Genomic DNA, 23,624 nt, shown 5'->3' on the forward strand with positions numbered 1-23,624 from the left:
AGCTATGGCTAAGATATTTAGCATCAAACATTGATTTTCTTTATATGTGTATAGCAAAAACTTAAAATCTTCTTTGAAAAAACCCAAATAGCTAGAGTTTAGATATTAAGCATGAAACATCTTCTAGTGTCTACAAAGTTTGTTCAAATAAAAGCCCTGGGGTCAAAACTGGCCCAGCCCCAGGGGTGTCATTGTTTTTAACTATATGTGCTATAGTAAAAACTTTAAAAAAATCTTCTTTTAAAAAGCCCAATGAGCTAGAGCTTAGATGTTTAGCATGAAACATCTTCTTATGGGTGTCTACCAAGTTTGTGCAAATAAAAGCCCTTGGGTTAAATTGGCCCTGCAACGTTGTGGGAGGGGGGGGATTGGGCGGGCCTATATACAGGTGAGCGACCTCAGGGCCATCATGGCCCTGTTGTTTTTCCTTTCTTTGCCAAAAAATCATATGCTATGTAAAATTGAAATTCATTGAACATTTTAAAAAAAACATTTACTCCAGTTACTAGCGAGTATCTTTAAACAATTTTCATTCGATTGATTTACAGTTCCAAAGTTTAATATCCAAAGTTTAATATCGAAACTAACAACAGCCTAAGGTATTGCTTCAACTGCTTGAACTGAAAATGATAAGCGTTTGCCACCAGTATAAAGCCAGGCCATTTGATGCATACTGACCAGGCTCTAAACTGCTGGAAGCTCAATGTTTTTGTATTTTGATATTGAAATCCCTTAATTTTTCAATGGACTGTTCCAAATTCAAAGCAGGGCAAATCCATTACACAAAATTCAGCAAGTTAAAGCTGCATGCCTCCTGATTCATGAAAAATTTGAAAATATATTAAAATGTAAAATATTGTGAAGTGAACAAAGGAAATAATTTTCACATTGCAAACAGCACTTACAATCCATGTAAATTACCCCCCAAATAAGTCAACATATGCAAAAAATAGCTTTTATTGTGATAGTAATGCAGTAGAAATATGGTGAAACATACTGGGAAAAAAATGGGGTAAAAACGCACATAACATGGAAATTATTACTTAATACTTTTTATCTTGAATCTGTTTGCTTTTCTTAAAATCTGAGTACATTTTTCTCAAGTTTGATTTTCTTGAAATATTTTGGTTCATCTGGAGGCATGCAGCTTTAAGGTTGAACGCTTTCAATATTGTTAATAATTCAATCACTCCATTCATTTTCTTTTATTTTCTATGATTTGTTTGAGGTGTTGTCATACATTTTGTATTACACTAATATTTGTTATTGAGGACACTTTATCATCAGATTTGTTATTGTATCTTATTTATTCGGAAAAAAGAAACCAGATTCGCTGTGCGAATTCTTTATATTCTTTTTTTCCCATTCTTTTTAGGTATTTTCAATAAATTCTTTGGAAATGCTAGTTTTGTTTGTCTTTACTACAGTTCCCTTATCCTGTAACAGTTCCCCCTTTGCTGCTTTGTTCAATAAGAAGAGCTTCGGAATAGTAGTCCAGGGGTCGATGGTTTGATCCTTGGGCGCAGACAAAATTTCTCCATTGCAATCGGCCTTAACTATTACTGGGTAATTATTCAGGAAAGCTGGGTAGGTGGATTGGCAGACATAAAAACAATAATAAAAACATAAACAGTTCCGCTTTCCTTGAAAATTACTCAGACCTCAATTCATGATTCCAAGATTTAAGATTTTGGTCTACTATTATGAAAATATTTCACCACAAGGAAAGCCGGGAAGTACAATATGAACTTAACAGTGCCAGCGTGCCTTAACCCCACCCCAAACCCAATAAAAATCAGAAACAACAACAAAATAGCAAACTATGGAAAAGAATTTGACATCCTCTTGCGACTGAGGCGTTGACACCGTTTATTCTGAGTGATCGTAATGGGCGATCAAATGGGTTTGAATAACTGAAATCTATGCATCACTTAGCTCTAGCAGATGAGATGGTTTTGTCCCCAGGTGTTGCTTTGAAGTTTGTAACACCCGAGGTTACCAAAAAAATCACCTTTCCTGTTTCGACGCCATATAACCTGCGCAGTAAAACCAAACAGTCGACAATTTAAAGTCTGTGCCATTGCCTGCCCAATACGCGAAATTATTGTCATCTCATCATCATCATCACCACTATCATCTTCTTTATCCATGGTTCATACAGACTTCTCATACATAAATTTAGGGGCTCTTTCAGGGCCTTTATTACTTAATTTAGGGCTTAATTTTCATGACATAAACATGAGTCTGATTTGTAGTTCTTTGTTTATCATACAACAGTTAATTCCTTTAAAGTGATCTCCTTCAACAAGTAATGCTACCAAGTTACTTATCAATGTGCTGCATTCATTATTGCCATGATGATGGGCTAATATAGATCATTAGATGTACTATTTATTTATTCACCCAAAAGACAGAACAAGTAAAATGGTTTCCTGCGGGGAACATTTATAATGATTTAAAGATATTTAATTTAACTATTTTCAACATTGTTTGGGGAAAAAATAGAAAAAAAATAACGTTTGTATCAGGAATATAGTTGACAATAATCGATCAATAGAAGAAGGTCTTTGGTCTTGGTCGAAAATAAAACAATACCATTGTATGAATAATTCCGTGCAAAAAAATAATATGATAAAATAAAATAAAGTAAACACACAAGTTTTCGCAGAAAATATCTATTATGGCAGATGCCACAATTCTGTGGATTTTCACTATAAACAATTTATTGTTTGTAAAATTTCAGATAGATATTAAAGAAACATTGATTATTTTCAAACACATCATGCAAGTTTTTCCACCTTAAACGGTAAAATAATAATAGATATTAGAAATATAACGTAGTAGTGATATGTTCTTAATTAGGTGTAATTCGGACTAATTCCCTAGCATTGTGTACACCGGTCATTTGAGAGACCAGTGTGTGTATATACAATGATTCCCTAGAGGTAAATCCATAACGTACCGGGAAACGGTATTTAGCTAGGTTTTTGAATAGGTCAATTAACCAATCATGTACGGTTTACAAATCACATGCTCCTCCATGTACCGAAAACAGGTCACGTGCTCCTCCATGCCTCAAAAATTAAACGCGTACCAATACCCTGCGGGCTTCGGCCCGCAGGGAATAATATGTTATTAAAAAGATGTTTATTTTGGCGCTCAATTGCCTTGTAAATCATTTAGATTTTGATAATTAACGGACCAAATAGTTTCCAAACTAAATTCTAAGGTCTTTAAATAGTAATGTAGGACCAGACAGTGCAAATTTAGGGGCTTTTTCAGGGCCAGCCATGCAATTTATGGCCTTTTAAAAAGAGAAAAAAAACATCAAAATTTAGGGCCTTTTCAAGACTGTACGAACCCTGTTATCATGTACATTATTTTTACAACTACTGTGGCTGCTGCCGCTACCACCTAGTCCACTACCACCTAGTCCACTACCATCTAGTTCACTACCACCTAGTCCACTACCATCTAGTCCACTACCACCTAGTCCACTACCATCTAGTCCACTACCATCTAGTCCACTACCATCTAGTCCACTACCACCTAGTCCACTACCATCTAGTCCACTACCATCTAGTTCACTACCACCTAGTCCACTACCACCTAGTCCACTACCACCTAGTCCACTACCATCTAGTCCACTACCACCTAGTCCACTACCATCTAGTCCACTACCATCTAGTCCACTACCACCTAGTCCACTACCATCTAGTCCACTACCACCTAGTCCACTACCACCTAGTCCACTACCACCTAGTCCACTACCACCTAGTCCACTACCATCTAGTCCACTACCACCTAGTCCACTACCATCTAGTCCACTACCATCTAGTCCACTACCACCTAGTCCACTACCACCTAGTCCACTACCATCTAGTTCACTACCACCTAGTCCACTACCATGTAGTCCACTACCACCTAGTCCACTACCACCTAGTCCACTACCATCTAGTCCACTACCATCTAGTCCACTACCATCTAGTCCACTACCACTTAGTCCACTACCACCTAGTCCACTACCACCTAGTTCAACTACCATCTAGTCCACTACCACCTAGTCCACTACCACCTAGTCCACTACCATCTAGTCCACTACCACCTAGTCCACTACCACCTAGTCCACTACCACCTAGTCCACTACCATCTAGTCCACTACCACCTAGTCCACTACCACCTAGTCCACTACCACCTAGTCCACTACCACCTAGTCCACTACCACCTAGTCCACTACCACCTAGTCCACTACCACCTAGTCCACTACCATCTAGTCCACTACCACCTAGTCCACTACCATCTAGTCCACTACCATGTTCCCCACGACGACGCCAACGACCACAACAACTACTACATGTGTATGTACCACTATTATTATTATCCCTATACACTGTATGAGGTAACCAATTTATTTCAACGACCTTGATGGGATTACGAATGCCTATATATCATACTAGATGTATTGATGTATCTACACGTATATATAGCTTGTTAGATGTATTAAATGAATCATAGACGCCTTTAAGAAGATAATTTAAATATCACGGTGAATCATAACTTATTCTTACACGGTTCTCATTATTTCCTTAATTAAACATTTGAGTGAGTAAGTGTTTAATTAAGTATAATTTCCTGATATATATTTATTTTCCTTCTATTTTTCTGTAAAGAACATCGAAACGTTGTATGACGTCAATCATTACTTCATTAAAGCTTACGTGATATGGCAGTATAAAATGTAGCTTAACGCTACAAATATTACGGAACTAGATCTACTAAGAAGCATAAACGTTGTACACGTTGTAAGCGTTACGCTTTGATGACGTCATAATGCAGAGCGCGTAATGTTACGCTACATACGTCATACTATCTAAAAGTACGACATAAAAAAAGAGCGTTCCCTCCAAATGTTAGATCCCATTTCATCTCATCACCGTCACGTCGCTCGCTTTTAATATCATAATTGAGCCGCGTCATGACAAAACCAACATAGAATCTAGTGGGTTTGCGACCAGCATGGATCCAGATCAGCCTGCGCATCCGCGCGGTCTGATCAGGATCCATACTGTTCGCTGTCAGTTTCTCCACTTGCAATAGAGTTGGTAAGCGAACAGCATGGATCCTGATCAGACTGCGCGGATGCGCAGGCTGGTCTGGATCCATGCTGGTCGCAAACGCACTATGTTGGTTTTGTTATGGCACGGCTTATATGATTATTTCGTACTAATTTCTTTATATTACACCAGCTTGATAAATAGAGGATATTTAATGAGTGTGAGTTTCATACTGAATTTATTGAGCGAGTTGAATAAAAATTATTTTACGCGATCCTCTGGCGAGCATAATATTATTTTATTCAACGAGTTCGTTAAATTCTGTAATTAGATCTAACTTACACGAATTTAATATTCTTTTTTATCATATTCCAAAAATAAAGATCGTTTGAAGTGGAAAAGAAACATTATCCATTGAGCGCCTAGAGTATAACTCTAACATTTAGCGTGTCTTAATAAAGTAACGCTATGTTTATATTACGCAAATGACGTCACGTCAAAATGTGATTTATGCACGGCCGTGCAATACCATTTTTACGGAGTCACAAAAGCGGCACGGGTATGTGAAAAATAGCGTTACGATTCGATGACGTCATGATGCAGAGCGCCCGACGTTACGCTACATACGTCATACTGAATTAAAAAACGTTCATCTCATATCATCTCATTACCGTCACGTCGCTAGTTTACAATATTATATGATAATTTCGTACTTATTTCTTTTTATCACACACCCGTGCCGATTTTGCGACTCCGTAATTATGGTATTGCACGACCGTGCATATATTTTGACGTGACGTCATTAGCGTTATACAAACTTAGTGTAAAGACGCGCTAAATGTGAGCGTTATGCTATAGGCGCGTCAATGAAAAATGACTCTTATTTCACTTTAAACGGTCTTTATTTTGGGTATGTGATAAATATTAAGAGGATATTTTTTCGTTTGCGTGAGAATATGGAATATATTTTCACGAAACATGATAAAATGCCACATATTTTCACGAGCCGGTACGGCGAGTGAAAATATGTGGCATTTTATCATGTTGAGTGAAAATATATATACCATATTTCACAAAAAACGAAAAAATAACCTTTTTATTTAATTTCATTATCAAAGAAAATGGTAACGAATTCCCTTGCTTGCTACCAACTGCAATTGTACAGCGCGCAGTAATTTATGCGTAAGCACGCGCTGTTTGGCGCTACATTGTGACGTCATGTAAACAACTCTTTAAACGTCTGTACAGCGTTAATTACTGAATTAAAGATATTGGTGTTCGGATTAATTTTCTTAGTTAGACCATTTTCTATCATGCTAGATAGTTTTCAAAACAATATTCAAGAAAAAGTTGTTTTGTATTTATCAGATTTTTCAAACAAAACGGCGAAAGAAGTCCCTTAAAATAAATATGAGTTTTGACTCCGCCCACTTTCATATTTATATTTCATATTAATTTTTAAAAAATATGAAATATATTTGACTGATATAGCACCATATTTCATGGGTAAAATTAAATAAATAGACGATATTTTTTTTCTTCTATAAATAAAGGATTTATTTTCATCAAGTGGTATCAAAATTAATATTTCAGGAGTGGCAGAAGCCACGAGTGAAATATAATATTCATACCACTAAATGGAATTATAGAAAAAAAATGAAAATTCTGTTTACTATGTAAATTGTACAGTGTTCCATTTTCTTGTCTATTGACTAAATTAAAAAGAAAGTAGTCTGGCAAGACACCAGTGAAAATACGGAAAATATGTTTCACTGCAGAGTGAAAATACAGAAAATAAAAATACGCGTTTTATTTCATCAATATTTCATTTATAAGAATATAATAAAACAATTTTTTATACCTTACATATTCAACCATAATTAACTTACGTCATCCCGGATCACATATATTTGAGCCGCGTCACGACAAAACCAACATAATGGTTTTGCGACCAGCATGGATCCAGACCAGCCTGCGCATCCGCACAGTCAGATCAGGATCCATGCTGTTAAACTGATAGCGAACAGCATGGATCCTGATCAGACTGCGCGGATGGTCTGGATCCATGCTAGTCGCAAACCCATTATGTTGGTTTTGTCATGACGCGGCTCATTTTATTAGCTCACCTGAGCACAAAGTGCTCAAGGGTGAGCTTTTGTCATCACTCTGCGTCCGTCGTGCGTCTGTGCGTCGTGCGTCCTTCAAAAAATGGCGTCAAACTTTTCAAACAACATCTCCTCCTAAACCACATGGCCAATTGCAACCAAACTTTACAGAAATGATCCTTAGGTGGACCCCTTTCAAAGTTGTTCAAAAATTTAAATTCCATTAAAAACTCTGGTTGCCATGGCAACCAATAGGAAAAACTTAAAAAATCTTCTTTTAAAAAACCCTAAGAGCTAGAGCTTAGATATTTGGCATGAAACATCTTCTAATGAGTGTCTACCAAGTTTGTTCAAATCAAAGCCCTGGGGTCAAAATTGGCCCCGCCCCAGGGGGTCATTGATTTTCCCTATATGCATATAGTAAAAACTTAAAAAATCTTCTTTTAAAGAACTCAAAGAGCTAGAGCTAAGATATTTAGCATGAAACATGTTCTAATGGGTGTCTACCAAGTTTGTTCAAAGCCCTGGGGTCAAATTTGGCCCCGCCCCGGGGGTCATTGATTTTCCTTATATGTGTATAGCAAAAACTTAAAAATCTTCTTTTAAAAAACCCAAATAGCTAGTGTTTAGATATTAAGCATGAAACATCTTCTAGTGAGTGTCTACAAAGTTTGTTCAAATAAAAGCCCTGGGGTCAAAATTGGCCCCGCCCCAGGGGGTCATTGATTTTCCTTATATGTGTATAGCAAAAAACTTAAAAATCTTCTTTGAAAAAACCCAAATAGCTAGAGTTTAGATATTAAGCATGAAACATCTTCTAGTGAGTGTCTACCAAGTTTGTTCAAATAAAAGCCATGGGGTCAAAATTGGCCCCGCCCCAGGGGGTCTTTGATTTTCCCTATTTGCATAAAGAAAAAACTTAAAAAATCTTCTTTTAAAGAACTCAAAGAGTTAAAGCTAAGAAATTTAGCATGAAACATGTTCTAATGGGTGTCTGCCAAGTTTGTTCAAATAAAAGCCCTGGGGTCAAAATTGGCCCCGCCCCAGGGGTCATTGATTTTCCTTATATGTGTATAGCAAAAACTTAAAAAATCTTCTTTGAAAAAAACCAAATAGCGGGAGTTTAGATATTAAGCATGAAACATCTTCTAGTGAGTGTTTACAAAGTTTGTTCAAATAAAAGCCCTGGGGTCAAAATTGGCCCCACCCCGTGGGTCATTGATTTTCCTGATATGTGTAAAGCAAAAACTTAAAAATCTTCTTTGAAAAAACCCAAATAGCTAGAGTTTAGATATCAAGCATGAAACATCTTCTAGTGAGTGTCTACCAAGTTTGTTCAAATAAAAGCCCTGGGGTCAAAATTGGCCCCGCCTCAGGGGGTCTTTGATTTTCCCTATATGCATATAGTAAAAACTTAAAAAATCTTCTTTTAAAGAACCCAAAGAGCTAGAGCTAAGGTATTTAGCATGAAACATCTTCTAATGAGTGTCTACCAAGTTTGTTCAAATAAAAGCACTGGGGTCAAAATTGGCCCCGCCCCAGGGGGTCATTGATTTTCCCTATATGCATAGAGTAAAAACTTAAAAAATCTTCTTTTAAAGAACTCAAAGAGCTAGAGCCAAGATATTTAGCATGAAACATGTTCTAATGGGTGTCTACCAAGTTTGTTCAAATAAAAGCCCTGGGATCAAAATTGGCCCCGCCCCAGGGGTCATTGATTTTCCTTATATGTGTATAGCAAAAACTTAAAAAATCTTCTTTGAAAAAACCCAAATAGCTGGAGTTTAGATATTAAGCATGAAACATCTTCTAGTGAGTGTCTACAAAGTTTGTTCAAATAAAAGCCCTGGGGTCAAAATTGGCCCCGCCCCGGGGGTCATTGATTTTCCTGATATGTGTAAAGCAAAAACTTAAAAATCTTCTTTGAAAAAAACCCAAATAGCTAGAGCTTAGATATTAAGCATGAAACATCTTCTAGTGAGTGTCTACCAAGTTTGTTCAAATAAAAGCCCTGGGGTCAAAATTGGCCCCGCCCCAGGGGGTCTTTGATTTTCCCTATATGCATATAGTAAAAACTTAAAAAATCTTCTTTTAAAGAACTCAAAGAGCTAGAGCTAAGATATTTAGCATGAAACATGTTCTAATGAGTGTCTACCAAGTTTGTTCAAATAAAAGCCCTGGGGTCAAAATTGGCCCCGCCCCAGGGGGTCTTTGATTTTCCCTATATGCATATAGTAAAAACTTAAAAAATCTTCTTTTAAAGAACTCAAAGAGCTAGAGCTAAGATATTTAGCATGAAACATGTTCTAATGGGTGTCTACCAAGTTTGTTCAAATAAAAGCCCTGGGGTCAAAATTGGCCCCGCCCCGGGGGTCATTGATTTTCCTTATATGTGTATAGCAAAAACTTAAAAAATCTTCTTTGAAAAAAACCCAAATAGCTAGAGTTTAGATATTAAGCATGAAACATCTTCTAGTGAGTGTCTACAAAGTTTGTTCAAATAAAAGCCCTGGGGTCAAAATTGGCCCCGCCCCGGGGGTCATTGATTTTCCTTATATGTGTATAGCAAAAACTTAAAAATCTTCTTTGAAAAAAACCCAAATAGCTAGAGTTTAGATATTAAGCATGAAACATCTTCTAGTGAGTGTCTACCAAGTTTGTTCAAATAAAAGCCCTGGGGTCAAAATTGGCCCCGCCCCAGGGGGTCTTTGATTTTCCCTATATGCATATAGTAAAAACTTAAAAAATCTTCTTTTAAAGAACCCAAAGAGCTAGAGCTAAGATATTTAGCATGAAACATCTTCTAGTGAGTGTCTACCAAGTTTGTTCAAATAAAAGCCCTGGGGTCAAAATTGGCCCCGCCCCGGGGGTTATTGATTTTCCTTATATGTGTATAGCAAAAACTTAAAAAATCTTCTTTGAAAAAACCCAAATAGCTAGAGTTTAGATATTAAGCATGAAACATCTTCTAGTGAGTGTCTACCAAGTTTGTTCAAATAAAAGCCCTGGGGTCAAAATTGGCCCCGCCCCAGGGGGTCTTTGATTTTCCCTATATGCATATAGTAAAAACTTAAAAAATCTTCTTTTAAAGAACCGAAAGAGCTAGAGCTAAGATATTTAGCATGAAACATGTTCTAATGAGTGTCTACCAAGTTTGTTCAAATAAAAGCCCTGGGGTCAAAATTGGCCCCGCCCCAGGGGGTCTTTGATTTTCCCTATATGCATATAGTAAAAACTTAAAAATCTTCTTTTTAAGAACTTCTAAGAGCTAGAGCTAAGATATTTAGCATGAAACATGTTCTAATGGGTGTCTACCAAGTTTGTTCAAATAAAAGCCCTGGGGTCAAAATTGGCCCCGCCCCGGGGCTCATTGATTTTCCTTATATTTGTATAGCAAAAATTTAAAACATCTTTTTTGAAAAAAAAACCAATATAGCTAGAGTTTAGATATTAAGCATGAAACATCTTCTAATAAGTGTCTACCAAGTTTGTTCAAATAAAAGCCCTGGGGTCAAAATTGGTCCCGCCCCAGGGGGTCATTGATTTTCCCTATATGCATATAGTAAAAACTTAAAAAATCTTCTTTTAAAGAACTCAAAGAGCCAGAGCTAAGATATTTAGCATAAAACATGTTCTAATGGGTGTCTACCAAGTTTATTCAAATAAAAGCCCTGGGGTCAAAATTGGTCCCGCCCCGGGGGTCATTGATTTTCCTGATATGTGTAAAGCAAAAACTTAAAAATCTTCTTTGAAAAAACCCAAATAGCTAGAGTTTAGATATTAAGCATGAAACATCTTCTAGTGAGTGTCTACCAAGTTTGTTCAAATAAAAGCCCTGGGGTCAAAATTGGCCCCGCCCCAGGGGGTCATTGATTTTCCCTATATGCATAGAGTAAAAACTTAAAAAATCTTCTTTTAAAGAACTCAAAGAGCTAGAGCCAAGATATTTAGCATGAAACATGTTCTAATGGGTGTCTACCAAGTTTGTTCAAATAAAAGCCCTGGGATCAAAATTGGCCCCGCCCCAGGGGGTCATTGATTTTCCTTATATGTGTATAGCAAAAACTTAAAAAATCTTCTTTGAAAAAACCCAAATAGCTGGAGTTTAGATATTAAGCATGAAACATCTTCTAGTGAGTGTCTACAAAGTTTGTTCAAATTAAAGCCCTGGGGTCAAAATTGGCCCCGCCCCGGGGGTCATTGATTTTCCTTATATGTGTATAGAAAAAACTTAAAAATCTTCTTTGAAAAAAACCAAATAGCTAGAGTTTAGATATTAAGCATGAAACATCTTCTAGTGAGTGTCTACCAAGTTTGTTCAAATAAAAGCCCTGGGGTCAAAATTGGCCCGCCCCAGGGGGTCATTGATTTTCCCTATATGCATATAGTAAAAACTTAAAAAATCTTCTTTTAAAGAACCCAAAGAGCTAGAGCTAAGATATTTAGCATGAAACATGTTCTAATGAGTGTCTACCAAGTTTGTTCAAATAAAAGCCCTGGGGTCAAAATTGGCCCCGCCCCAGGGGGTCATTGATTTTCCCTATATGCATATAGTAAAAACTTAAAAAATCTTCTTTTAAAGAACCGAAAGAGCTAGAGCTAAGATATTTAGCATGAAACATCTTCTAGTGAGTGTCTACAAAGTTTGTTCAAATAAAAGCCCTGGGGTCAAAATTGGCCCCGCCCCGGGGGTCATTGATTTTCCTGATATGTGTAAAGCAAAAACTTAAAAATCTTCTTTGAAAAAAACCCAAATAGCTAGAGCTTAGATATTAAGCATGAAACATCTTCTAGTGAGTGTCTACCAAGTTTGTTCAAATAAAAGCCCTGGGGTCAAAATTGGCCCCGCCCCAGGGGGTCTTTGATTTTCCCTATATGCATATAGTAAAAACTTAAAAAATCTTCTTTTAAAGAACCGAAAGAGCTAGAGCTAAGATATTTAGCATGAAACATGTTCTAATGAGTGTCTACCAAGTTTGTTCAAATAAAAGCCCTGGGGTCAAAATTGGCCCCGCCCCAGGGGGTCTTTGATTTTCCCTATATGCATATAGTAAAAACTTAAAAATCTTCTTTTTAAGAACTTCTAAGAGCTAGAGCTAAGATATTTAGCATGAAACATGTTCTAATGGGTGTCTACCAAGTTTGTTCAAATAAAAGCCCTGGGTCAAAATTGGCCCCGCCCCGGGGTCATTGATTTTCCTTATATTGTATAGCAAAAACTTAAAACATCTTTTTTGAAAAAAAACCCAAATAGCTAGAGTTTAGATATTAAGCATGAAACATCTTCTAATGAGTGTCTACCAAGTTTGTTCAAATAAAAGCCCTGGGGTCAAAATTGGTCCCGCCCCAGGGGGTCATTGATTTTCCCTGATATGCATATAGCAAAAACTTAAAAAATCTTCTTTGAAAAGAACTCAAATAGCTAGAGCTAGATATTAGCATAAAACATGTTCTAGTGAGTGTCTACAAGTTTGTTCAAATAAAAGCCCTGGGGTCAAAATTGGTCCCGCCCCAGGGGGTCATTGATTTTCCTATATGCATATAGCAAAAACTTAAAAAATCTTCTTTTAAAAAACCCAAATAGCTAGAGCTAAGATATTAAGCATGAAACATGTTCTAATGAGTGTCTACCAAGTTTGTTCAAATAAAAGCCCTGGGGTCAAAATTGGCCCCGCCCCAGGGGGTCTTTGATTTTCCCTATATGCATATAGTAAAAACTTAAAAATCTTCTTTTTAAGAACTTCTAAGAGCTAGAGCTAAGATATTTAGCATGAAACATGTTCTAATGGGTGTCTACCAAGTTTGTTCAAATAAAAGCCCTGGGTCAAAATTGGCCCCGCCCCGGGGGTCATTGATTTTCCTTATATTGTATAGCAAAAATTAAAAAATCATCTTTTTGAAAAAAAACCAATATAGCTAGAGTTTAGATATTAAGCATGAAACATCTTCTAATGAGTGTCTACCAAGTTTGTTCAAATAAAAGCCCTGGGGTCAAAATTGGCCCCGCCCCAGGGGGTCATTGATTTTCCCTATATGCATGTAAAGCAAAAACTTAAAAATCTTCTTTTAAAAAACCCAAAGAGCCAGAGCTAAGATATTTAGCATAAAACATGTTCTAAGTGGTGTCTACCAAGTTTATTCAAATAAAAGCCCTGGGGTCAAAATTGGCCCCGCCCCAGGGGGTCATTGATTTTCCTATATGTGTAAAGCAAAAACTTAAAAAATCTTCTTTAAAAAACCCGAAATAGCTAGAGTTTAGATATTAAGCATGAAACATCTTCTAGTGAGTGTCTACCAAGTTTGTTCAAATAAAAGCCCTGGGGTCAAAATTGGCCCCCGCCCCAGGGGGTCATTGATTTTCCCTATATGCATATAGTAAAAACTTAAAAAATCTTCTTTTAAAGAACCGAAAGAGCTAGAGCTAAGATATTTAGCATGAAACATGTTCTAATGGGTGTCTACCAAGTTTGTTCAAATAAAAGCCCTGGGGTCAAAATTGGCCCCGCCCCAGGGGGTCTTTTTTGAAAAAAACCAATATAGCTAGAGTTTAGATATTAAGCATGAAACATCTTCTAATAAGTGTCTACCAAGTTTGTTCAAATAAAAGCCCTGGGGTCAAAATTGGTCCCGCCCCAGGGGGTCATTGATTTTCCCTATATGCATATAGTAAAAACTTAAAAAATCTTCTTTTAAAGAACTCAAAGAGCCAGAGCTAAGATATTTAGCATAAAACATGTTCTAATGGGTGTCTACCAAGTTTATTCAAATAAAAGCCCTGGGGTCAAAATTGGTCCCGCTCCGGGGGTCATTGATTTTCCTGATATGTGTAAAGCAAAAACTTAAAAATCTTCTTTGAAAAAACCCAAATAGCTAGAGTTTAGATATTAAGCATGAAACATCTTCTAGTGAGTGTCTACCAAGTTTGTTCAAATAAAAGCCCTGGGGTCAAAATTGGCCCCGCCCCAGGGAGTCTTTGATTTTCCCTATATGCATATAGTAAAAACTTAAAAAATCTTCTTTTAAAGAACCGAAAGAGCTAGAGCTAAGATATTTAGCATGAAACATGTTCTAATAAGTGTCTACCAAGTTTGTTGAAATAAAAGCCCTGGGGTCAAAATTGGCCCCGCCCCAGGGGGTCTTTGATTTTCCCTATATGCATATATTAAAAACTTAAAAATCTTCTTTTAAAGAACTCAAAGAGCTAGAGCTAAGATATTTAGCATGAAACATGTTCTAATGGGTGTCTACCAAGTTTGTTCAAATAAAAGCCCTGGGATCAAAATTGGCCCCGCCCCAGGGGTCATTGAATTTCCTTATATGTGTATAGCAAAAACTTAAAAAATCTTTTTTGAAAAAACCCAAATAGCTGGAGTTTAGATATTAAGCATGAAACATCTTCTAGTGAGTGTCTACAAAGTTTGTTCAAATAAAAGCCCTGGGGTCAAAATTGGCCCCGCCCCAGGGGGTCATTGATTTTCCCTATATGCATATAGTAAAAACTTAAAAAATCTTCTTTTAAAGAACTCAAAGAGCCAGAGCTAAGATATTTAGCATAAAACATGTTCTAATGGGTGTTTACCAAGTTTATTCAAATAAAAGCCCTGGGGTCAAAATTGGTCCCGCCCCAGGGGGTCATTGATTTCCCCTATATGCATACAGTAGAAACTTAAAAAATCTTCTTTTAAAGAACTCAAAGAGCTAGAGCTAAGATATTTAGCATGAAACATGTTCTAATGGGTGTCTTCCAAGTTTGTTAAAATAAAAGCCCTTGGGTCAAAATTGGCCCCGCCCCGGGGGTCATTGATTTTCCTTATATGTGTATAGCAAAAACTTAAATAATCTTTTTTGAAAAAACCCAAATAGCTGGAGTTTAGATATTAAGCATGAAACATCTTCTAGTGAGTGTCTACAAAGTTTGTTCAAATAAAAGCCCTGGGGTCAAAACTGGCCCCGCCCCGGGTGTCATTGATTTTCCTTATATGTGTATAGCAAAAACTTAAAAATCTTCTTTGAAAAAACCCAAATAGCTAGAGTTTAGATATTAAGCATGAAGCATCTTCTAGTAAGTGTCTACAAAGTTTGTTCAAATAAAAGCCCTGGGGTCAAAACTGGCCCCGCCCCAGGGGTGTCATTGTATTTAACTATATGTGTATAGTAAAAACTTAAAAAATCTTCTTTTAAAAAACCCAATGACTTAGAGCTTAGATGTTTAGCATGAAACATCTTCTTATTGGTGTCTACCAAGTTTGTTCAAATAAAAGCCCCTGGATTAAAATTGGCCCTGACGGGGTGGGGGGAGTAGATCATTGTTTTTCATTATATGTGTGTAGTAAAAACTTAACATTGTGAAACATCTTCTAATGGGTGTCTTCCAAGTTTGTTCAAATAAAAGCCCTGGGGTTTAAACTGGCCCCGCTCCGGGTGCCTTTATACAGGTGAGCGACCTCAGGGCCATCATTGCCCTCTTGTTTTTCTAACGGGCGTATTTGTGCATGCGATACATTCATGAAATGTAGATCTATGTGTACAGGTAAATGATTAATTTCGACTTAACTTTAAGCAGCATGCCTCCAGATTCATGCTTATTTTCTGAAACTTTTGAAAGTATTAAAAAAAATTGTATTCAAAAAAATAAAATACAGGCATTTTCAGGTGAACAAAGGGAGAATTTACTCGTTGCAAAAGGCACTTAAAATCTACAAAAAAAACACAACAAAATAGATATGTCTTAATATGCAGTAGTTACGCAGTAGAAATATATAAAATCAGTAATTACTTGTATATCGCATGTACATTATTTCGTAGGTTGTGAATATTTTTTCTTGACTTTTACTTAGTACATTTTTTTTCTCAAAATTGATTTTCTTCAAATATTTTTGCTCATCTTCAAATATTTTGGCTAATTTTTAACTGTCCTCCAATCGCAACTTCTCGGACATTTCCGTCAAACTTCGGATATGAAAAATTGCCAAGATTTTCCGATTGCTGACAAACACAGATCGCGTGCTCATGGCAAGCACGAGAATGGTTATCTCTCGGAAAACGATCGCAATAAACGATAATGGATTTCTTCCATTAACATGCATCAAAAATATAATCTGAATTCAGTGTAGCCGGAAATCTGAAACCTATCTATTTCTAACCCCCTGTAGTGTCTCTTTGAAAAACTTTGGTAGCAGTAATTGTAAATATATCTAAATGCAAATATATATCTATATGTAAGTATTTTAATCTACAAATCTAAGGTATTTTTAACATGATTTATATATAAGACAACATTAAAGTGAATAGGTCTACATTGGGCATATTCTCCATAAGTGTTTCAAAAAAGAACAAAAACAAGAAAAATGTATCATTTGAGTATTATAATAAAATATTGCTTAAGAAATGTCGAAAATTTAAGCAGATATACATGTAGTATGTACATTTATATGATATGATAAATAATACTATTTTGATCCAGGACATTTTATATCTGCTACATAAATATAAATATGTGATATCGGATCATGTATCTCACACTTGCCAACAACTTCCATAATTATATAATTCTCTTGTGTTTTGATGTTTTGTCTAAAACTAAATTAATGCTATCAATATAACCATTAATTGTATTACAAACCTTCCATGATAGACCAATTCACTTTAAATGAAATAAACTTTGACGTCATAAGATCGTGCTTTATTGACGTCAAAATTAAAGAAGTGACCTTTTGCCATTGGCTATTCGTAGCCACGTGATCCATTAGATTTAATTAAGATAATGAAATTTATTCATTTATCACCGTCTAAACGTTTGTCGTTTGTTTACTCACTGCAGTGTTTCTCTTTCGGTTTAATAGATCTAAGATCAAATAGCGATGGGTAGTTCTAGGAATTGTGAATAATAGGTGTAACAGTAGTCCCTACCGAGCTATTTTCTACATAAATTATAGCAACCGGTGCTGGACGACGAATGGCATAGAATTAAACGTAGTCAATTTTATTTCTACAGAAAAGACTGCTCGTCCATATGGGTCTACCTGGTTTCTGCCGAGGTCAAGCAAACCAAACGAAAACGGGGTTGGGGGGGGGGGGGGGGGATTTGCATGCTCAGAACTTGAGCGGCATAATGTTTAACAAAGCCCGATGCAATTTGATTTAATCATATTTTATTGCTTGAAACATGTACATGTAACATAGAGATTACATTAATACTAAACAGAATACAATAAATACGAATAAGGAAACATGTATGTTAACAGTTTGAAGCAAATGGGTTGGGCCACAAGTTTTACCAACATTAATGAAGGCCCTTCCCAGGCAAGTTTAAATAACAAAATGTTCATTATAAAGATACAAAACTTGTTTACGTAATTATAACATATACTTAGTTAAATTTGTTTAAAATAGGTGTCTTCTAAATAGGCCGACTTAGACCTAAGATAGAAAATACATTTACCATATCACTTCAAAACCAGGTCATTTATAGATAATTTATAAATTGCGATATGTCACTTGCTGTTAAGCGCTCATAAATAAAGATAGCGATAGATAGATAAATATAGACTCAGATATATATAGACTCGCCATAGAAAGTCAAAATGCCCCTTATCCACTGGCCTGCTGGAACCGTATTTGCTAGTATAGAGTCAGGCCAGTGGGTGTGGTTTTTTGCAGCTTTGTTGTCAGTTCAAGTTCAAGATATTGAAATTTATGGAAAGCCATGGCTGTCTGATATTGTTCTTTTTCAATTTATGTAACTATTTGGATAATATATGAGTTCACTTCGACTATATATGAATTGAAAACACCTTCTTATTTAACCGGAATCCATTATATTAATCCACAGTATATACTGTCAGTGTATGAAACCGAGTTAGCAATATATAAGTTGATTTTCTCAATATATGATTCCAATTCTTCAATATATGGTACCAAAGTAGCCATGTATGGAACCAGATGTCCTTATATGAAACCGAATTATCAATATATTAATTCATTTTTACAATATATGAAACCATTTTATCAATGTATGGAACCAAAGTAGCAATATATGAGTTGGTTATACCAATTATTCAATATATGGAACCAAAGTAGCAATGTATGGAACCAGGTGACGGTGGTGTCCTTATATGAAACCGAATTATCAATATATTAATTCATTTTTACAATATATGAAACCATTTTATCAATGTATGGAACCAAAGTAGCAATATATGAGTTGGTTATTACAATATATGATACCAATTATTCAATATATGGAACCAAAGTAACAAAGTATGGAACCAGGTGTCCTTATATGAAACCAAATTATCAATATATTAATTCATTTTTACAATATATGAAACCATTTCATCCATGTATTGAACCAAAGTATCAATATATAAGTCGATTATCACATTATATGATACCAGGTCTTCAATATATGGTACCAAAGTAGCAATGTATGGAACCAGATGTCCTTATATGAAACCGAATTATCAATATATTAATTCATTTTTACAATATATGAAACCATTTCATCCATGTATTGAACCAAAGTATCAATATATAAGTTGATTATCACATTATATGATACCAGGTCTTCAATATATGGTACCAAAGTAGCAATGTATGGAACCAGATGTCCTTATATGAAACCGAATTATCAATATATTAATTCATTTTTACAATATATGAAACCATTTCATCCATGTATTGAACCAAAGTATCAATATATAAGTTGATTATCACATTATATGATACCAGATCTTCAATATATGGATCCAAGTAAGTCATGTATGGAACCAGATGCCCTTATATGAAACCGAATTATCAATATATTAAATCAATTTTACAATATATGAAACCAGTTTATCAATGTATGTAACCGAAGTAGCAATATATAAGTTGATTTTCACATTATATGATACCAGTTCTTCAATATATGAAACCAAAGTAGCAATATATTGAACCAAAATGTCATTATATTGACGGGACTTTTTTTAAAGACTGTATTCTATCCTTGCACCGGTATTTCAAAAGACCAGCGTGCTTCACTGATTGCATACTGCACATTTTCTAAATAAGGAAATATTTGAATTTAACGTCACATTCACTTCAAATGGGCTGGGCAGGCAGAACTTATCGTTATATATGTACGAGTTGTATGTCATAATTTAAGCTATTGCGTCGTACTGACCATTAACAAAAACATATTTAAAAAATAAGTTCATCTCGACCTTTACCTTTGATCAAAAAATGGGCATGGCCAGTAGGACACATCAAGGTTCATCTACTCACAAAGTTTAAAAATAATCAGTCAAATAATAATTGATTTCATGAAAAAGTGTATGCATTGTAATAACAGAACCCAGTGACCTCGGCCTTTGACTTGTTGACATGAAAATAGGCTACTTTGGTTCCATATACATGTAATGAAAATTGCTATCATAGACTGGAGCATCAACTTATATACTGCTACTTTGGTTCCATACATTAATAAAATGGTTTCATATATTGTAAAAATGACATAATATATTGATAATTCGGTTTCATATAAGGGTATCTGGTTCCATATATGGCTTTTTTGGTACAATATATTGAAGAACTGGTATCATATAAAGTGATAATCAAGTCATAAATTGCTACTTTGGTTCCATACATTGATAAATTGGTTTCATATATTGTAAAAATGAATTAATATACATGTATTGATAATTCGGTTTCATATGAGGACATCTGGTTCCATACATGGCTATTTTGGTATCATATATTGAAGAATTGGTATCATATAATGTAATAACCAACTCATATATTTCTACTTTGGTTTCATAAATTGATACATTGGTTTCATATATTGAAAAATGAATTAATATATTGATAATTCGGTTTCATATAAGGACATCTGGTTCCATACATGGCTACTTTGGTACCATATATTGAAGAATTGGAATCATATATTGAGAAAATCAACTTATATATTGCTAACTCGGTTTCATACACTGACAGTAAAATGGATTCCGGTTAAATAAGAAGGTGTTTTCAATTCATATATAGTCGAAGTGAACTCATATATTATCCAAATGGTTAAATAAATTGAAAAAGAACAATATCAGACAGCCATGGCTTTCCATAGAAATTCCTGGTTTTCAAATGTACTTCAGGACAATTCCTGGACTCATTATGATCACGATTTGTTTTCATCCACTTCTTAATTAACTAGTTAGTTATCAGGTTAACTAGTTACGTAACTAGTAAATTTTTCCAATAAATAAAAGATCATAACGGGAAATGAATGCATGTTAGTGCCTAAAACTGCCATTCTTTATTATTTTATCAGCTTAATATTAAGTGATTAACTAGTTACGTATTTACTTAACTAGTTAACCTCTTAACTACCTGTTAATTAAGTGGTTAACTAGTTACGTAAATACATAACTAGTTAATCACTTAACTAGCTAGTTGGTTAATAGGTTAACTAGTTACGTAACTAGATAACCTTTTAATTAATTAACTAGTTAATTAAGTGGTTAACTTTTTGCGTAAATACGTAACCAATTAATTATCTAGTTAATAAAGAGGTTAACTAGTTACGTAAAAACGTAACTAGTTAATCTCTTAATTAACTAGTTAGTTAAGAGGTTAACTAGTTACGTAAATACGTAACTAGTTAATCTCTTAATAAACTAGTTTGTTAAGAGGTTAAATAGTTACGTAAATACGTAACTAGTTAACCTGATAACTATCTAGTTAGTTAAGAGGTTAACTTGTTACATAACTAGTTAACCTCTTAATTAACTAGTTAGTTATCAGGTTATCTGGTGGCAGAAATATGCCACCATAATAAAACTATTGTAATCATAAAGTTTAAGTTATTTTTCCATACTTCATGATATTTCTTATCTACCATACATTTTACGCTCTGGATAATGTTAAAATATTATAAACATGTTGATATAGATGATAAAGTATGATGACGTAGTACAAAGTCAATACAAACAGGAACTAAATTAGATTTCACACACTAGGCACACCCGAAGTCATGCATAAACAATTTACGTACAATAAATCAGAATAGTATACTCTGAAAGGATAAGATAGGTGTTATTTATCTTTTTAAAAATGGCGACAAAAAGAAAGGGTGAGCTGGATTTAGCTTTTGCTATGGATTGTACGGAAGTATGGGGTCGTACATATCAGAAGCCAGGAATAACATTGTTGATATTGTAAATGAGGTTGTGAAAAGGGAAAAACTGTGAAGTAAGACTAGCTTTGGTTGAATATCGTGATCACCCGCCGGAGGATAAGACTTTTATAACGAGGAAGCATGATTTTACTGAATCTGCCGATACAATGAAATTATGGCTAGAGGAATGTAGAGCTGACGGCGGAGGCGACACTCCAGAGGCGGTTGCCGACGCTTTAAATGATGTTCTTTACCTTACCTGGAGGGAGGAAGCTACAGAAATCTGTGTGTTCATCGCCGATGCACCTCCACATGGTCTAGCTACTGAGGGCTGCAGAGACGCGTTTCCAAAAGGCTGCCCAGATGGGCTGGATCCAATGAACATAGCAAAGGAACTAGCTGGGAAAGGAGTTTCACTTTACGTTGTTGGTTGTGAGCCGAACGTAGTGTTTACAAAGATTTCTATCTTGCATTGGCAGACATAACCGGCGGACAATATGTTCCACTCAAGGATGCAAATAGTTTAAAGAACATAATCATATTTGGATCTATTGAAAGAAATGTCGTTGAAAAAATTTGAAGCCGAGGTTGAAGAAGAAATAAAAGTGCTGACGTCATCTGGAATCGTCATAAATGAGGAGGAACTTTCCTCGTCCTTGCATAAGAGATGGAAGGACAGGGGAGAAAAGACGAAACAGTTGAAGCTAAATTCAAAATGTTTAGAAACAGCAAAGAATTCTGCAAATGCTTCAATGATGGCAAAAATGGGATTTGATGGCGTACAAAATGTGTTTGCAACGTCATTAAGAGAAGCGAAAAAAGATTCTGGAAAACATGACGCCTCAAAATCAGATCCCGGGGACATTGATAGTAAAATCGAGGGTGATAAGGTCAATGGTTTTCAAAAGCTTTGGCCCACCTTTTAAAAAAAGAAATCTTTTCTGGGAAATTGGGTTAAAGGTTTTATTTTGGTTTAAATTAGCACAAACAGTTGACTTTGGACCTGCGGGGGGTACCCGAATCTCCAAAAAAGGGTTTTAAAATGAACTGGGGGACTTTTAAAAGGGAGTTGATTTTGGCCCAGCGGGGGAAGGGGGGTCCGTCAACCCGAGAAGGGTCTGGGTACCAGTTATTTCAAAAGGGGTAAGTCTCAAAAATGCAAATAAGAAAACAATGATAAATTTTTCAGGGAGTGGTAAAGCCGAAAAAGAAACTTATTAACTGTCCCTGCGAAAAAGAACTTTTTTTAAATTTGGGTTTAATTTTGAAAAAACATTAACCAAAAGAGACAAAAAATCTGGTTTTTTGTACTGATGTATTTCAATTCTTTAACTTGAGTGGTTTTAAAGTGGACTATTAAAATATGGAGGCGTTCGTTTGCCAAAAAATTCCAGACATGTAAAAGTGGTTCCCCTTTTTTAAAATGACTTTTGAAAATGCGAACTTGTATGGCCAACCATTTTTATTTTTATGCCTCTTAAATTCAACCTTTTAATTGAAGGTTACCGCTTTTTATAAAAACAAAGTTACACATATATTATCGTAAAACAACTGACCTAACATTTAAAAGGACAACAAAATTTACAAGTTCGATATCTTCCATTGCACATGCAATACATATGCATGTTTTGCACACTTATAAGTTGAAAATATACAAATGAAATGTTAAAACTCGAATTACGGAAAATTAGAGTTTAGGAAAACGACCCCCCCAGTTACCAGTTGGTAGAACTACTAAAAGTACGTTAACACCATGAACCCTGTTTTAAAAAGACAAAAATGATTCCCAAAAATTTTTTTAAGTCCCAAACAAAACGCCCGCCCCCCTCGGAATATTTTTTCGAAATTCTATTCCCCCCAAGGGGTTTAAAAGGGGCTTTCCCTATTTTAAATAAAACTGGGGGGGCAACTACGGGATTTTTTTAACATATATAAGTTACATTTGTTACCAAAAAAATTTTAAAAAATTTCAACATCACTTTTTAAAATTGCGAAATTTTAAACCCTTAAAAAGAAAATTTAAATTATGCCCTTACCTTATTTTTTAACATTTTGGGTTTTTAAACATTACAAATTATTTTTCACTTATGATTAGCCGTCCGTTCCTGCCCAGTGCCCCCTTTCCCGGGGTTTTGTTTGGGGGCCGCCTGGGGTTCCTTTCCCTTGTTCTTGTTGCTGGGTATGTTGGGGGGCGTTTATTAACGCCGCCTTTCCTTTTGATTTTTTTTTAAAATATATTCCCGAGAAAAAAATCCGGGGTTTGGAAAATTTTTTGGGGCAAGACCAACTTCCCAAGGGAAAATAATTTTAAATTAT

The 23,624-nt window shown here is 35.4% G+C and overlaps 1 protein-coding gene and 1 pseudogene across 1 annotated transcript; one reads left to right on the forward strand and one right to left on the reverse strand.

The window, feature by feature from the left end:
- Positions 1-3,334: 3,334 nt before the first annotated feature.
- LOC132754797 (uncharacterized) lies at positions 3,335-4,865 on the reverse strand. The gene is made up of 3 exons (XM_060745508.1): positions 4,861-4,865; positions 4,073-4,368; positions 3,335-4,029 (listed from the first exon to the last, which is right to left on the reverse strand). The coding sequence occupies exons 1-3, from the start codon at positions 4,863-4,865 to the stop codon at positions 3,335-3,337; spliced, it is 996 nt and encodes a 331-aa protein (XP_060601491.1).
- Positions 4,866-21,089: 16,224 nt separating this feature from the next.
- On the forward strand, positions 21,090-22,234 carry LOC132754798 (uncharacterized; annotated as a pseudogene).
- Positions 22,235-23,624: the final 1,390 nt, after the last annotated feature.

Source organism: Ruditapes philippinarum, unplaced genomic scaffold (assembly GCF_026571515.1).
Source record: "Ruditapes philippinarum isolate M1 unplaced genomic scaffold, ASM2657151v2 ctg11558_1_1_1_1, whole genome shotgun sequence".
NCBI classification, from domain to species: domain Eukaryota; kingdom Metazoa; phylum Mollusca; class Bivalvia; order Venerida; family Veneridae; genus Ruditapes; species Ruditapes philippinarum.